Raw genomic sequence first — 17045 nt, 5'->3', positions numbered from 1 at the left:
TGATAAGTGCCAGTGAGTAGATCCTGCGTGCTGACAGCTGTTTGTGTCTCCTGATTAGAGGGGACCATACTTTTTCTGAAGCGCAGTTACCAAAAGCTGGTGTGGTCTCAAAGCAGGCCCTTCCAGAGCTGTTCTGCAGGCAGGCCAGCACGGATGAGCTGCCAGCCCACCTGTGGGGAGGTAGCTGTGCCTCCTGGAGCAGCATGCAGCTGCACAGAGGGGTGGAAGCTATGGCCTTGCTCGGTTTCCTTCTGCCTGAGCAGCGCCAGACGCAGTACATGTGCTCTGAAAGTGATGGGATTCTACAGCAAGCTGTGTGTCGTCATTCTAATGACAAGAAATAGTTTTGTGAATTAGAGTTTGGTTTTTTAATACCTGTTAAATGAAAAGTATTTAGGAATGACCAGAGCAGACCAAAGGCTTCTGTAAGCCAGTGCTCTCTCCTAGGTAGGGAACAAAAGCAAATAGCTAGGTAAGAACAAATCAGACATGTAGGGCCTCCCTGAAGCATATGTAGTTCTTTTTTCAATGCTCTCCCATGTCAGTTGATTTCTTCACTGCAAACCTGTTCTCTCTGCCCTTGGACCTCGGTAAATATCTACAGTCCATGGCTCTAGTGGCAAAGGGTTCTGTTACATAGCTATGCACTTTGTAATAAAAAATCCTCAACAGCCTTGCTTGTTTTGAAACTACCATTTACTTTGTTTTGAAATTATCATTTTGCTTCCCTATTTGGCAATTCTTTTTCAGTGTTCAGAGAGTGAGCAGTCAATCCCATGTCCTCACATTATACCCTTTGAATTTTATATTTTGTCATAGCCCTCTTCACTATTCTTTGTTCAAGGCCTTTCTTGATTATTGTTGTTGTTAAGTACCTGCAAGTTTCTGGCAAGTTAGTGTGGTAGTTTGCACTAATTTGTGTTATGTTAGGTCTGCTTTAGCTATGTTAAACAATATTCTCTGTGGGTTTTGTGTAATTGATGGTTATTTGCAATTTGCAGGTCCAAAAACTTACAGTTTTGGTTCAACAACAGATTCCAATGCTGCTGCAAATCTAGATAAATCTGTTCTTAAGGCAAGTCTCTTCTTTACATAAAACAACTTTGATTTTCATAGTACTGCTTTATTTCTGAGTAAATATTTCTTCAGATCTTTTTCAGTATTAGTTTGTGCATGTAAACTGCATTAATATATGAGACAATTGACCATTGAGAGTTTGATTTTGTTTAGGGTTTTGAGTGTCCTTTAAGCAATAGGGGTAAATTACCACAGTAGAATAATGTCTTTTTAAAAAAAAATAACAAATAATAGTTTGCATGCAAGACTATTTTAGGAGTTAGGTCTGGGCTTCTGCTGTGCATATGGATCTTTCTTCCTGTCAGAGAAGGAATATAGATTTTATATAACAAACTTAGTAGCAACTAAAGATAGGTTCATGTTTTAGAAAAGTTTCAAACATAAGAATTATTATACTAAATTTATTTTTAAAGGTGTTTTGGAAGGAGGATGTCACAGATTGCATCTTGATGTTCAAATTATGTGAGCAGAAGAGAAAGGCCTTGTTTTTTTTTTTTTTTGTAAAATTTTATTTTGCTTACAATATTTCCCTTAACATACTAAATTTCCTTTAAAAGGTAAATTGGCTTTCTTGGTAATAAGGAATTAACTCTTCTATTTCAAGTGAAAGTGTATAACTTGCAGAAGAAAGTGTTCTTTTTGTAAGAGATGTTTAGGCCACTTACAGAAAGCTTGAAATATTGGAATTGGGACGGCAGAGGGATTTCTGCATTGTTACGTCCTTAGTCATGAAGTGCATTGACATGTCCTAAAAACTTCCGAAGTTTAACTTTCATCAACTCATTTTTTCTTTGCAGGTAATGATAAATGGTAGTTTAGAGAAAAGGATTATCGATGTGATTAATAACCATAAAAACCAAAATGAGGACAAGGGAATGATTTCCAAAAGACTAACTGCAAAGAAACTACAGGTACAGTTCAAAATCTTGTCTTTTATTATTCATTTAGAATAGTTTGTCTTTTGTAATTTTTGTCGTCATATTCCCCTTGTGTGTATTACATAATTATATTGTGTGTGGTACAAGCAATACAGCATGCTTTTCAGTAGTTATATTAATGATTAGTCACTGAAATCAAGGAGTATGCTTGTTAAGAAAGGCACATTTTTATGGATTCAGGAACTAAAATCAAGAGCTTTCAGACAAGATAAAGGGATAATACTTAATCTGAATGTTTTAGGTCTCCTACATTTTTTACTCTATGTACCTGGAAAATTGGAGGTGTGTCTTTATTTAGCTAGAAAACACATTGTGGAGAGAGAGGCAGGAATCTAGATTTATTGATACCTATGCTTGCATATTTAAAAAGAAAATATTACTTATGCAAAACAGAATTTTCTGTTACATTAACGCATAGTATTTGTTTCCCTTTAATGCTGGCTTTCTGATATGTGAGAAATAGAACTTTGGAAGCCTATATTAGATTGCTAGATTAAATCCTAATCTTTTTAGCTCTTTTATTTATAGGATGTGTACATGGCTTTACAAAGGTTCTCTTTCAAGACGGAACATATTGAAGAAGCAATGAAAAATACACTTTTATATGGGGGTGATCTTCACTCTGCACTTGATTGGCTTTGTTTAAACCTTCCCAATGGTGAGTATGGTTACAGAAAATAGTTTTTGACAGAAGAGATATAGGACCTGCTAAGCAGTAGCATTATTACTTCACAATAGTAATTAAATACAATGTTCCTCTAAGACGAGTAGTTGCAACAGTGTTCCTCTCCTACATGCACGGCTGACTGGTTCTGTATTCTAGTGCACGAAGTTCTTGTGGTCTTCCCATTCCTACGCTTGGAGTTCTGTGAATTTCCAATGAGCAAATAAACTATTTTATATAAATGCTAGAGCCTTTTATTTCAGTTTGTGTTCTTCTAATTGGTTTCTAACAGAGTTTAAAGTATTTTGCTGTAATTATTATTATTTTCTGTGACATGTTTTTTCTCTTTTTATTTTGAAGATGCCTTGCCTGAAGGTTTTAGCCAGCAATTTGAAGAACAGGAACAGAAACCTAGAGCAAAATTTTGTTCTGCTGTGTCAAAGTGTGGAATGCCACCTCACTTAGAAGATAACAAAAAGAAAGAAAATGGCCCTGGAACTAAGGTAATCTGAGAATCTAATCAGTAGTTACTTGGGTTGTGAGGGAAGAGACAATAAAACTTTCTAAAATACAGGAGTTGCATTGATTTCCAGCGGTGATGTGAAAAGCTTATGAGAATGTTGTGTGATTAATAATTGTAAACCTGCATTTTAATTTTAGTGGAATGGCAGTTTAAAGGTATTTTTCCTGTTGAGTCTAGAAGGTTCTTCATAGTTCATTTTTGTGGTAAAGCGCAGGGAATCTCATGAGATTATGATTAGGTATCAGGAAGAAATTCTTTTCTGTGAGAATGATGGGACACTGGAACAGGTTGTCCTGAGAAGCTGCTGATGCCCCATCCCTTGCAGTGTTTAAGGCCAGGTTGGATGGGGCTCTGAGCAACCTGGCTTAGTAAAAGGTGTCCCAGCCTATAGCAGGGGGGGTGGAACTTGATGACCTCTAAGGTCCCTCCCAACACAGGCTGTTCTATAATTCTAGAGCTTAATTTCTTAATTTTATCCTATAATGGGTTTATTCTGTTTATGTATATGTGGCACTCCATATGATTTTGTGAGGGTTTAAGTTTGCCTGTGTGCTGTCAGTGTTTCAGTTTTTGTGGGCATTTAATCTTAAACCAGATTAAATCTAAAACAAAAAAGTGCCCTGCAAAGGGTTTCATTCCTTATTGTAATTATAGTTATTCTAGTGTTAAGATCTATTTAGATGTATAGTGCGATATTCACCCTGGTTGGGAAAGCTTTCTTTCTTGTCATATATATATGTATGTATGTATATTATGCATAAAACCTTTATAGTAGTTCCTAGGTACTGGCAGAAGAAAGCATTGCTTTCACATACATTATCATTACTTTTAACTTATATTGCTCTTAGGAAACAAATGTGAGGAAAGAGAAAGAATTGACTATGAAGGAATGGATTTTGCAATATGCCGAGCAACAGAGTGATGAAGAGAAGGATGAGTCTGTGAAAGAAACAGATGAAGAAAAATTTGACCCAGTAAGACAGAATAATACTTCATGGGAGTCTTTCTAAAAACTGATATGTCTGGTACATCTGCATATGGTGGATCTGTTTGTTACAAATTTGTGTGTTATAAATTGGGGATTGAAAACGTTTTAGGTTACCAGTAATGTATCACGGTATTGAAGGAAAACCTGTTGAAGCTTCTCTTTTCTAAGTTGTTTTTCCTTTCCCTTATTATTTCTACTGCGTTGAAAATGTTGAATGTCGTGTTTGGGAAAGAAAAATTTTAAATACATTTCCATGAGATTGAGCAAGTTACTATCAAATTCTGGGAGATTTTGACTGTTAATGAAATAAAAACTGCATAAGCTTGGTATAAAGGGTAAAAAACCTGCACTTTGTCATTAAGATCATTGAAAGTGACAAGCATACCATATTCAACTTGTAATTAATAATTCTGTTTGAAATAGAATGAGAGGTATATACATCTGTCTGCCAAGCTTTCAGAAGCAAAAGAACAAGCAAGCATCTCCAAGCAAGACAAAGACAAGCAAGGCCAGAAGGCAGCACAAGAAAAAATAAGAAGAATTCAGCAAGGTAGAGCTATGCAAGTTGCCTGTGTTTTCTGGTCTGCATGTTTGTTAGGCAATTAAATCTTGGAGTCAGGTTGAATTGAAGATAATTTCGTTACCTTTTATGCCACTTTGTGAAATGAAGCCTTTTCTGAATTTTTTCTTTCTTGATCACATTCTAAAAAGCCAGTAAAATTTCACTAGTTCTGGTTTTGGGTACTCAGTATGAATTATTACAGTTGTTTCTTAAGCAGTTCATGGGTATAAGTTATATTCTCTCTGACAGAAATGGCAGCACTTGAGGAACATCCAGTATTTAATCCAGCTATAAAGATTTCAAACCAACAGCAAAATGAAAAGAAAAAAACTCCCTCATCTCAACCTCAGGACACCACTTTGAACTTGAGTTTGCTTGAAAAACCTGATGGTGCTGCAAAGGAAGACAAAGGTGCGTTGGAAGTAGTTCAGTACAAGCTTGAATTATACCACAGATTTCCAGAATTAGTTCTTGTTTTGCTAGGTTTGCAGTACTGAGTGAACAAGCTCTGATTGTGGGAAAGGATGGTGAACTATTACAGAACCAATTAGCTTGGAAAAGACCTCTGAGACTGAGTCCAGCCTGTGTCCAAAAACTACCATGTCCAGTAGACCATGGCACTGGCTGTAAAGTTCAGTTGTTCCTTAAATGCCTCCAGGGATGTGACTCCACCACCTCCTTGGGCAGCCCAGTCCAATGCTTGACAACCCTTTCTGTGAATAAATCCCTCCTAACGTCCAGCCTGAACTTGTCCTGATGCAGATTGAGGCAATGGTTCCCTGGTTGCCTGGGAGAAGAGGCTGACCCCCACCTGGCCATAGCCTCCCTTCAGGCAGCTGTAGAGAGTGATAAGGTCCCCCCTGAGCCTCCTTTTCTCCAGGACAAACACCCCCAGCTCCCTCAGCTGCTCCTCACAGCACTTGTGCCCCAGACCCTGCCCCAGCTCCATTGCCCTTCTCTGGACTCTCTCCAGCCCCTCAGGGCCTTTCCTGCAGTGAGGGCCCAGCCCTGGGCACAGCACTGGAGATGCGGCCTCAGCAGGGCCCAGCACAGGGGCACAATCCCTGCCCTGGCCTGCTAGCCACAGCATTGCTGATCCAGGCCAGGATGCCATTGGCCTTCTTGGCCCCCTGGGCACAGCCTGGCTCATGTTCAGCTGCTGTCACCAGCACCCCCAGCTCCTTTTCAGCCACTCTGCCCCAGCCTGTGGAGCTACCTGGGGTTGGTGTGACCCAAGGGCAGGACCTGGCACTGGGCCTTGTTGAACTTCACTCCACTGGCCTCAGCCATGATCCAGCCTGCCCAGATCCCTCTGCAGGGACTTCCTGCCCTCCTGCAGATCCACACTCCCACCCTACTGAGTGTCGTCTGCATACAGTCTGTCTCACTGACCAAGCTGACTTTAAAGGATCTGTACTTGTTTTAGCAGATTACATTGAAAGCTATTTTTGTCATGCTGTCATGTCTTAAAAATTAGATTTCTTTTTTATTTTTTCCAGTTGTAGGGCTAGTTGCTGTTTCAGTCGCGCTCCCATATTTTTAAACTATTTTCATTGTAAATCTTCAAACTGTTAAAATATTTTCTAATAACCAGACTTTAATGAAACTTCTAATATTACTGGATGATCAAAGATAACAAAATACTGTAATTAATTTTCTGCCAGATACTTCTGTAGGAAAAGCAGAAGTTTCTGTGATGTAGCATCAATACCTGTATTTCTGCAAAATATTTCAGAAAATTGTGCTATGTGGTAAAATATATGTGAAAAAAATTACTTCAAAGCACTGTAAAATAGATTTTAGGAGGATTTAGAATGTCTTTTTCTGCTCTTACAGTGAAAAAGAGAGATCCACTAGATATAAGAAATTTTGATTATAGTGCTCGAAGCTGGACTGGTAAATCTCCAAAACAGTTTTTGATTGACTGGTGCAGAAAGAATTTTCCAAAGAGCCCAAATCCTTCTTTTGAAAAAATTCCTGTTGGAAAATATTGGAAATGTAGGTATGTATTTCCTGTAATCTTTACATTTGCATTTTGGTTCATTTGAAAATAAAATATCTCAGCAATTCTCTCTTGTTGATAGATATTTATATCAATACAGTGTTTAACCCAAACTCTTTGTTAGTCCATCAGGGAAGTATTTTACTCTGGATAGCTCTCCAGAAATTATGCTTAGCCTAGACAAAATCACAAAAAACCCTTATTCCCACTTTATGAGTTAATTCAGTAGAATCTTATTTTTATTTGTGTACTGCTGAATGAAAGATTAGTCTGAAGCACCCTTGTGAGATAGATTTGAACAATTTATCTTTGGTATTCTTATTCAAAGTAAAATATTAAATCAGAGATTCAAGTTTATGAATACCAAAACCCTCCTGAAAATTATTTAAAATAAAGTGGAAGTTAAAAATTTCTGTCAAAGTTACCATAAATGTATGGGCAAAACAGTGCAGCATCTTACATTTATTTTAGAAATCAAGTCTAAAATACAAAGTTGTAGAGTAGAATATTACCATATATGAATAAAGCAGACACAAAGTTATAAATAAGCAATGTTTCTTGAAGGAACCAGTGAAAGAGCTTGATCTTGATCTATTCTAAATAGTTACAAGCAGACAAACATTGGGTCCTTCTTCCAAAGCACCTAACTTTAGTGGTAATCTGTATATATATAAATGCTTCTGACTTGAAGAAAATGGAGATGTTTATAAAATGAAAAAAAAATCCCACAAATTCACTCCTGGAATAATTGCTGAAAACGTAACATCATTGCAGGTATTTTCTGTTTATACTGGTTGCAGAAAATTGAGATAACTGCTTTTGAAATTGTTCTTTAAGGGTCAGGATTATCAAGTCATCAGATGATGTAATGGCAATGTGTCCTACAATAGTAACAGAAGATAGTATGCAAGCACAACATTTAGCTGCTACTTTGGCACTCTACCATTTAACCAAAGGACAGGTAAGTTTCTTAGCAGCATTATTGTTCTTGGCCTCAAATCTGCTTCTGCTCTTTTTTGCTATAGTATCTTTAGTTGAGTTGTAAAAATAGTTTCATGTAGCATTTCCCATTAAATTCTTTGCTTCCATTGCATATTCTCATTCCGTACACATTTCCTGTTTTTTTCTAATTGTGTGTATGCTTTGCAGCATACAGAAAAGATTTTTTTGTTAAAGCTATACTTTCAGACTTGTAAAAACTGAAAGCTAATAAATACATATTGTTGACATTTATTTTACTGCTTTCATAGTTTCTGTATTTAGAATGGTTTCCTATTGTTTTTTGTCAAATCTTTTAACATTTGAGTTTGTTAACACATAAAATACTAAAAATAGTGATGTTGCTAAGTAGTAGATAACATAATCTTTTCTGCTTTTTTCACTGGAAGTCAGTTCATCAGTTGCTGCCTCCTACCTACCGAGATGTCTGGCTAGAATGGAGGGATATAGAAAAGAAAAAGGAAGAGGAAAGCAAGATAGAAACCAACAAACCGCGTGATACCTTTATTGCTAAATTGTTAAACAAACTGAAACAACAGCAGCAGCTACAGTCTGAAAACCAGCCAAGACTATCTGAGGGTCCTGAAGATTCCTGGGAAAACTTGGTTCCTGATGAGGACTTCAGCAGTCTCTCCCTTGAGACCTCAGATGCAGATAATTTGGAACCTTCAAGGAATTTGTTTAAGAAGATGCAGAGTTCCTCTAGATACCAGAGGCTTCTGAAAGAGAGGCAGGAGTTACCTGTGTTTAAGCACAGATACTCAATTGTAGAAACTCTTAAAAAACATCGAGTAGTTGTTGTCGCTGGTGAAACAGGCAGTGGGAAGAGTACCCAGGTGCCCCATTTCTTATTGGAAGACTTGTTGCTAGATGAAGGGTCAAAAAAATGTAACATTGTTTGCACACAACCCCGAAGAATCTCAGCAGTGAGTCTGGCAACAAGGGTTTGTGAAGAGCTAGGCTGTGAATCAGGACCGGGAGGAAAAGTAAGAAGTGTCTTAATTCCTTTGTCTTGATCAAATACAGGGGACTGGATTGTTGGCAAAAAGTGAGAACATTATTTCTTATACAACCAAACAAATAGATGTTATTTTCTCTTGGAAAGGACTTCTTGGTATGTCTGTCGTTTCTTTTTCTCTTGTCACCTGTGAACCTGTAGATATCCATATGATTCCTGAATTCTTCAGAGGCTGATATAAAGCAACAGTGTTTCATGTATGGAATGGTCAAAGATTTGAGCAGATTGCCCAGAGGCTGTTGTGTCACTCCCCCTAGGGATGAGGCAAAGTCCCCCAAATAAGGCTCTGAACAATCCAGTCTGGCCCGGAGTGGAGCCCTGCTTTGAGAGGGGCCCTTTCCAGCATAAGTTATTACCGAAGGGCTGTATATGTTAGGGCAGTTTGTACAGAAATATTTGTGAAACTGTCGGAGTCCTGAAAACAACCCTGATTTTATCAGCTCTTTGCCGCTCTGCATAAATTTCATTATTTTTTCCTTTCTCAACAAGGTAAAGTACTTGTGAGGAAGTGTGGCAGTCATTCACTATACTACTTAATTAGTAAATTTGGTCAATATCTGAATCTGAGAGCTACTAAATTTCACCTAATTTTGAATGTTGTTAGCTTGTATGATATTTTAAGTTATTCTATATTTTTAATGTATTTTTTTAAGAACTCCCTGTGTGGATATCAGATTCGTATGGAATCAAGAACAGGAGAAGCCACCAGACTGCTGTACTGTACAACAGGTGTCCTGCTTCGGAAACTTCAAGAAGATGGTCTCCTGTCAAGTATATCTCATATTATTGTTGATGAGGTTATCAGTTCTTTACTATTCTGCAGAAATTACAGTTATTCTGGGCCTTGATCTGTACTAAATTCTTGCTATAGATCTACTTTTCTAATTCTAGGTACATGAAAGAAGTGTCCAGTCTGATTTCTTGCTAGTTATTCTGAGAGAGATCTTGCATAAACGCTCCGACCTGCACCTGATTTTAATGAGTGCCACTGTAGACAGTGAGAAGTTTTCCAGCTATTTCTCACACTGTCCCATTTTAAGGATCTCGGGGAGAAGCTACCCAGTTGAGGTAGGTAGATGTTTATTTTGATTATGCAGGATACTTTGTTTATATGTATACAGTGTTTGCCTAGTTAGTATCTAAATAATATATCACTTTTTTTTTTTTTTGACCAGAAATATAGATCTTACAATAAGTATTTCAAGGACTTGTAGTCCATTTTCTTTTATGGAAATATAGAATAGCTTCAGGGCTTTGGAGTACATAGCTGTACTATTTTTTGTGATGGATTTATTGGTTACAGTCAGTCCCTCAGTTACACTTGGATTTTTGTCTGTTCAACTTGGGTAGAAAGGAAAGCATTAAAGAATTCTTCTCACAACCCCTGTAACTTTGTGACTGCATTCTTATGCATAAGTTTTAAGTTATAATACGCATTAGTTTTTCTTATGTGTATTATGTAGGTTATGGTAAAGGTTATGTTGTGATCAGGTGGAGAAGCCCATTGACAAACTTTTAGCAGCTCCAAGATTAGGTTTTCAAAAATCATGACAGTTTTAGTTGAAATGTGCGAGATTTATTACAACATTAAGGCCCTGGTCAACTTTGTTACACAAGATTTAAAAAATGAAAAAAAGTTGCTGATTAGTTTTTTATGTGCCTCATGTTTTTTGTTTGAATTTTCACTAAAGATTTTCCATGTTGAAGATGTAATTGAAGCAACTGGCTATGTTCTGGAGAAGGACTCAGAATATTGTCAGAAGTTCTTGGAAGAGGAGGAGGAAGTAACAATAAATTTTACGGGTAAAGGAGGAAGCACTGCAAAGCACCAGGTGAAACAGGCACTTTTAGTTTTGTCTTGGAACCTTTTGGGAGTTTTTATAATTTAATCATTTTGGTTCCTTTGAATTTATTGTGGTTGGACTGTAAAATACCAAATGAATATTTGATACTCAGTTTATAAAAGACAGACACAATGGCACTCCTACTAATATTTATGAATGCTTCACCCTTTTGATTGTTGCTCTGACTCCTATATAGTTGTCTTGCTTTTGCTGACGTTGTATTTGACATTGAGGTCTCTTGTAGATTACCAGCTCTGGGTGTATAAGCAGCAGCAGGGAAACCTTTTTTTTTCTCGAAGAATTCTCCTACATAGTGACTTAACAACAGAAGAGAAAAGGCTTTATCCTTCCTTAGCTAAAAGACTCCCAAGGTCCTCCAACTTGGCATGCCAAAGGAGATGATTTACCTGAGCTTGTTGTATAGACCTCATTAGTTTAACAGGTTATGGTTAATCTTTAGGTACTCTGCAGTGACAGCTGTATATGCTTTTGGATCAAAACTCTTGAAGGGAAAATTCTATCAGTGCCGTCTGACTTTGGCACCTTAGGCTGTTAATCTAGACTATGTATTTTTTGGAGGATACCTGTCTGCTCCGACTTGCTTTGCAAAACTTCTGAAAATTCAGCTTGCTACAATCAAGCATTTACATGTATGTTGAAAAACAGTCTGGTGTGCTCTACTGATTGTTTTCCTTCAGTACAGAAGGATATGTGGTGTCAAGCTTCCTTAAGTGTATTGAGTAACAATTAAGTAGTTTACAGCAGTGCCACTTAATTTAGAAACTAGGTGTGTAAGATGTCTAGAAAAAAATCAAATTTATATCTCTCCTGCTAACTCTTTTCCTGTGCCAAAACATTGCAGGAGTTGCCACCTAGTTCATTCTTAATTTTCCTTGCAAGCATTAGTTGAGAAGGGTGAAGTAAGGGAGAGGGAAATTCTTTTTCTTGCAAATTTCTTACACCCCAAAATAGGAGTTTTGAAAGAAGAGTATACATCTTGTTATCCCATTTTGAACTGATACCAGTTGAATGCCAGATATGGACCTGGGAACTGTTTACCTCTTGGAGAGACTTTAATATTTACCTTTTCTTAGAATCTGGAATGTCATTTAACAGTTGTAGATACTTCTACACTCTATGTAAGTCGTTGTGATTTAATCTAACTCACACAGCTTTTGGTGGGAAATTTGTTAAATTTCTGTTATCCCAGTCTCTGTTTCAAGTGAGTGGCAAATTCACCTTCTGCTCTTTATGTTCCTCTAAAATACTAAGTTTGTGATTTTTTTTTTCTGCTTATTCTTGTGTTTTAGGAGTGTATCCCAATCCAGTCCGGATCTGGTATCAATTTGACTACTTACTATGCGAAGTATAGCAATCGTACACAGCAGGCTATCTTATATATGAACCCTTACAAGATCAACCTTGAACTTATTTTGGAGTTGCTTGCATACTTAGGTACTTCTAGTCCACTTCTTAAGAAGTTTATGTACTTGGGGTTGTCCTTTGGATTTATTTTCCACTGCTTTCTACTACTTCTATAATGAAGTACTTGACTTCATTGTCATAGGAAAGATCCTAAGAAGCATTAACCATGGGGCCTAGCATTTGTTCCTGTTGTTCTGTGAAACTGCTTGCCATGCATGTTTGTTTTACCTATCTATATGCTTGCACTGTTATTTTGCAGATAGAAGTCCCCTGTTCAAGAATATTGAAGGTGCTGTGCTGATCTTTTTACCAGGCCTTGCTCATATCCAGCAGCTGTATGATCTCATTTCAACTGACAGAAGATTTAACTTGCACGACAGGTAATGCAGATATTTTTTATAAAGTTAATACTCTTATGTTACAACGCAACAAACATATACATTAATGTTTGCTATTCTTGTAAAAGGCAAGTGAAAGTTACGCCTCTGAACTAATGGTGCTACAAATGTACTTTTACTGCAATGCAAATGTACTCTTACTGCTATAGTCTAAAACTTATTCAAGCAACAATGACAGATACTTAGGAATGGTATGGTACGTTTTCTTCCATTGTTTTCTATTTTATTCTTCAACAGATTTATGTAATCAAAAGCACTTGACTATTTCTTTTCCACTTCTTAGGGTATGGAAGCTTCCATACCTGGGTACAGATTTCTGTGGCTTACTGTTTACATGGAAGTGACTGCTTCCTGAGAAGAGCCCTAGAGCATCTGGATCTACGAAGAGAAATGGCCTAGGGTTGTAGTGACAGATAATTTCAAAATTTTATTGGGATAACTAAAAGTTAGCAGCACAACTGCATAAAAGGAACAACTGCAGTCAAATGCTAAATATTTGTGGATGGACTGAGGTGTAAAGGTCTGGAAGAGAAGGAAAGTACCAGTCTCTGTGGTGGTCTCAATGAGAGACCTCTATTACTCAAAGTTGCACGTATTTGTTACGGTCATTTTCTCGGAAGCACAATTTAAAGAACCTGGGTTTACAAACAGCTAGCTCCCTTTATTTCTAGACTGTTATTGTAAAGTAACAAGCAGTTCTGCATTACTATTTTTACTGAATGGGAGAACATCCCAATGAACTATTTAGGTTATTTTTTGTAGCTATTGTAATAAAACAATGAAGCAGACTTTCATATGTAATCATACAAAGTTTTACTCGTTTGATTGTGTATCCTTCTCCACATGTTGGCATTATACTGGTCTTATATTTTTACTCCATGTTATTTGATAAATATGTATTTATTATTACAATTTCTTGTTCTAGGCACAGATTGATAGCTTTGCATTCTGTTCTTTCAACACAAGATCAAGCAGCTGCATTTACAATACCTCCTCTTGGTATTAGAAAGGTAATATTTACAAAGTTCACAACTGAAAAGAGAAATTTTCTGTGGGTGCAACTCTGAATTGTTATCATACAGAATTAAACAAACAGCTGGGTGTTCCTAGAATTTCCTCACTGCAAAAAACAATTCTTATTTAGTGGTCTGTAATGGATAGAAGATAATATGCTGTGGAAATGTTGACAGTATTGGACAAATTCTTAAACCTAAAATTTTTCTGTAATCTTCCTTAATTATTACTTACCTGTATGTTAACTATTGTTAGCCAGTAACTGTGGCTTTTATCTTTGAGAAATACTATTTTATTTACTGCCAAACTATGTAATTAAATATTGATCAATTTTGGCAGGTACTAAGCAGTAATTGTGGTGGATTATAAAGCAAAATGTGAATGTGAATTTTTTTCTTAACTTTTAATTTCTCTCCTTGGGGAAAACTAGACCATTTTCCAAGTCATGTAGGTTTTCATTATTTGTCAGATTATTTAAGGAAACATTTCTGGGTAAAAAATTTTACCCAGACTTACTCCATAATAGTGATGTAAAGATTGAAACCTGTTGCACATTCCAGTTCTTCTTTTAATGTTATGTTACTCTTTCCAGATTGTTTTGGCAACCAATATAGCAGAGACGGGTATCACAATACCAGATGTTGTCTTTGTAATTGATACTGGGAGAACAAAAGAAAATAGGTGAGAGTTTGATTTTCATCAGTCACACTGTGATTACTGTAAATATTTGGAAGATAGAGCTGCAAGGATTGTGTAGTATCTTTATTAACTTAGAGCAATCCTTTTTGTAATTATCTATTAATTAGAGTTCTGGATGCAGAAATGTGCTGAGCTCATTTGAAAGCTTGCAGTTTTGGGTACAGGTTTGGGATGTATGTTTGAAGTTTCAAATGGTGAGAAGAGCAAGGGAAGTTCATAGATAATGGATATAATGTATGGATAATTATGATCAAGTACTGTTTTAAAAATGAAGAAAGTACTTTTTATGCTATCTCAGGTTTTGAAAGTTATTTTTCTTCACTTTAAATATGGAAATCCCTACACAGTGTGTTAGAATGGTTCTGAATTGCCAAGGTGATGAAACAAAAAAACTTTCATTTTCCAGTTTTTATGCTTTCACTAGTGACTTGTATTCAAGGTATTATAATATACAGTTCCTCCCAGATATGCCTGGTTTTCGAAACTAAATGTATTTTCAAAAATTGCTCATTAGAGATATTGTCAATGTGCTGGTGTTCAGGTAATATATACATGAAAATTTCATTTCTGAAATCTGTATCTGCTTTATAACGTTTAAGGTATCATGAAAGCAGTCAGATGAGTTCCCTAGAGGAGACCTTTGTTAGCAAAGCTAGTGCTCTGCAGCGACAAGGAAGAGCTGGCCGTGTTAGGGATGGGTTCTGCTTCCGAATGTACACGAGAGACAGGTATTGTGAGCTTAGCAAAGTTCTGTAAATCACATCAATACCGTGCGGTTTTTTCTGTGCAAATCCAAGAATTCTTGTTGAAAATCACTTTACTTACTTCAAATCAGAAAGATAAAACTGAAAAAACTCAACCAAAATAAGAATTTGAATATCACATGTGTAAATTGTTGGAGTAGCCTTTCACACTTTTTGAAAAAGTTAATTTTATTCTTAATATTTCTGTAGTGTGTTTTTTAAAAAAACTTCATAATTAAAGGAAAAGTGCAGCACAGGAAATTGTAGAACATCTATTTTTTACAACACCTGATTGGCTTACATCAAATGTGTGCAAACCTTACCTCCTAAACTTTGAATTTTTTATCAGACAAATCTGTAAGCTTCTGAGGAGGTAATCTCTATGGATGAGATGGGGGCACTGCAGAATTAATTTCTGTTACTGCAGTGGAATAATCTTTTTCCTCCTTCTGTGAAAACCTAAAGTGACTTTCAGCTGAGAAAGAATTAACATTAAAGTCTTTTGATCTAACCAATGAAGTGTGTGCCTTTTAGCCCCCGAAAAGGCTTTTCAGTTTGAAAGCATTTTACAGACTTGTTTTGAAAATTAGGGTTTCCTGCCTTTCTCTCTCTGACTAAAACTTGTTTTCAAAGCTACAACACATACTTTAATTCAAAGTATGAATGGCTTGGCCATGCTACTCCCTTCCCTGCCCCTCAAGAGAAAAACCGCAAAGAATGACTAGGTAAAAACCAGATTTACAAGTTTAATTCAAAGATTTAGTTGAATATATATTTTGTGATGTTGCAGGTTTGAAAGCTTCATGGAATATTCTGTTCCAGAAATACTGCGTGTGCCTTTGGAAGAATTATGCCTTCATATTATGGTACAATTTTTGATTTTAGAATTGCTAACCTTGTGTGGTGGTTTGTTGACCATGACTGGATGGTGGGTGGCCCCAAAGGTCCTCTATTACCCTCCACCTCAGGTGGATGGGAGAGAAAATATAACAAAAGGCTCATAGCTAGAGATAAGGACACAAAGAGATGACTCACCAGTTACTGTCCCAGAAAAACAGACTTGATTTGTGGAAATCAATTGAATTTATAACCAATTAAGTTAGACTAGGTTAAGTAAATAAAAAGTTCCCCTCCCTCTTTCCTGGCCTTAACTTTATTTCCCAATTCCCTACCTCCTATCCTCCATCAGCAGGGAGATAGGGAATGACAGTTTTGGTCAGTTTATCACAGATTTCTGCTGCTGATTCCTCCTCAGAGAAAGGGAGGACTCCTTCCTCTACTCAATCTTGGGGTCACTTCCACTGGAGACAGTCCTTTACAGTGTGAGTTCTTCCCACAGGTTGTAGTTTTACATTAACTGCTCCAGCATGGAATCTCCCTCAGGGACATAAGTTGTGTCAGCAAACCTGCTGGTGGGCTCCTCTCATCATGGTGCCACAGATCCTGCCAGGAACCTGCTCTATTGTGAGCTCTCTACAGGGTCACAGCCTCCTTCAGGCATCCACCTGCTTGAGTGTGTGTCCAGGTTTAGAGGAAATTTGGGGAAGAATCCCCCCAAAGGAGCTCCGGTGGGAAAAGCAGATCCAATCGGCCCCTCCCCCCAACTGGTCCGGGAGGAAAGAAAAATACCTCCTTGGAGAAAGGTGGAAAAAAACCCCTGTTTATTAAACAATAAGACCAAAACAGTATCAAAACAATGAGACCCCTTGCCACTCTAAAAGAGATGACAAACTGAGAAAACCCCGGGTTCAAGCAGCAGCTCACTCAGTCTCTGATCAGTCCCTCCGGTGCTGGAATTGTCGCAGGCCAGGCCTGGCCCTGTGGGCCACAGCTGCAGCTGCCGGTGCTCTCCTGGGTGTTCAGTCCAGAGCAGTTCCAAGAGGTCCAAAGAAAAGGGAAAAAAAAACAGTCCAGGGAACTTCTTTGCCCCAGCTAGCTAACACTAACTAAAAAGCAAAAGAAGAGCTCTCTGTCCCGCTGTCTGTCCGCAGACAACACAGTCAGGAGCAGGAATGTGGAGGAGTGAGTGCAGTGTCTGAAAACAAACTGCGCGCTTCTTCTCTCTCCCCCTTCACTCTCGGTAACACTCTTAAAGGTACAAAACTTATTATTATTCAACATAAACAGAATGAGACGATTGGGGATAAAAGC

General features: G+C 37.4%; 1 protein-coding gene across 1 annotated transcript in view; it reads left to right on the top strand.

Moving 5' to 3' along the window:
- Positions 1-17045, top strand: part of DHX29 (DExH-box helicase 29) — a 35631-nt gene that overhangs the window by 1606 nt on the left and 16980 nt on the right. The window contains exons 2-20 of the mRNA XM_005490655.3: positions 1002-1075; positions 1875-1988; positions 2544-2673; positions 3040-3182; positions 4051-4176; positions 4614-4740; positions 5002-5163; positions 6589-6754; positions 7592-7715; positions 8143-8739; positions 9425-9568; positions 9663-9839; positions 10463-10603; positions 11926-12070; positions 12300-12420; positions 13364-13448; positions 14045-14133; positions 14751-14879; positions 15685-15760. Coding sequence (XP_005490712.1) covers positions 1002-1075; positions 1875-1988; positions 2544-2673; positions 3040-3182; positions 4051-4176; positions 4614-4740; positions 5002-5163; positions 6589-6754; positions 7592-7715; positions 8143-8739; positions 9425-9568; positions 9663-9839; positions 10463-10603; positions 11926-12070; positions 12300-12420; positions 13364-13448; positions 14045-14133; positions 14751-14879; positions 15685-15760 — 2870 coding nt within the window. The remainder of the gene's footprint in view (positions 1-1001; positions 1076-1874; positions 1989-2543; positions 2674-3039; positions 3183-4050; positions 4177-4613; positions 4741-5001; positions 5164-6588; positions 6755-7591; positions 7716-8142; positions 8740-9424; positions 9569-9662; positions 9840-10462; positions 10604-11925; positions 12071-12299; positions 12421-13363; positions 13449-14044; positions 14134-14750; positions 14880-15684; positions 15761-17045) is intronic.

This window comes from Zonotrichia albicollis, chromosome Z (assembly GCF_047830755.1).
Source record: "Zonotrichia albicollis isolate bZonAlb1 chromosome Z, bZonAlb1.hap1, whole genome shotgun sequence".
Taxonomy (NCBI): Eukaryota; Metazoa; Chordata; class Aves; order Passeriformes; family Passerellidae; genus Zonotrichia; species Zonotrichia albicollis.
Note: the sequence above shows the minus strand (reverse complement) of the source record. Positions and strands in the feature narration are given on the sequence as shown.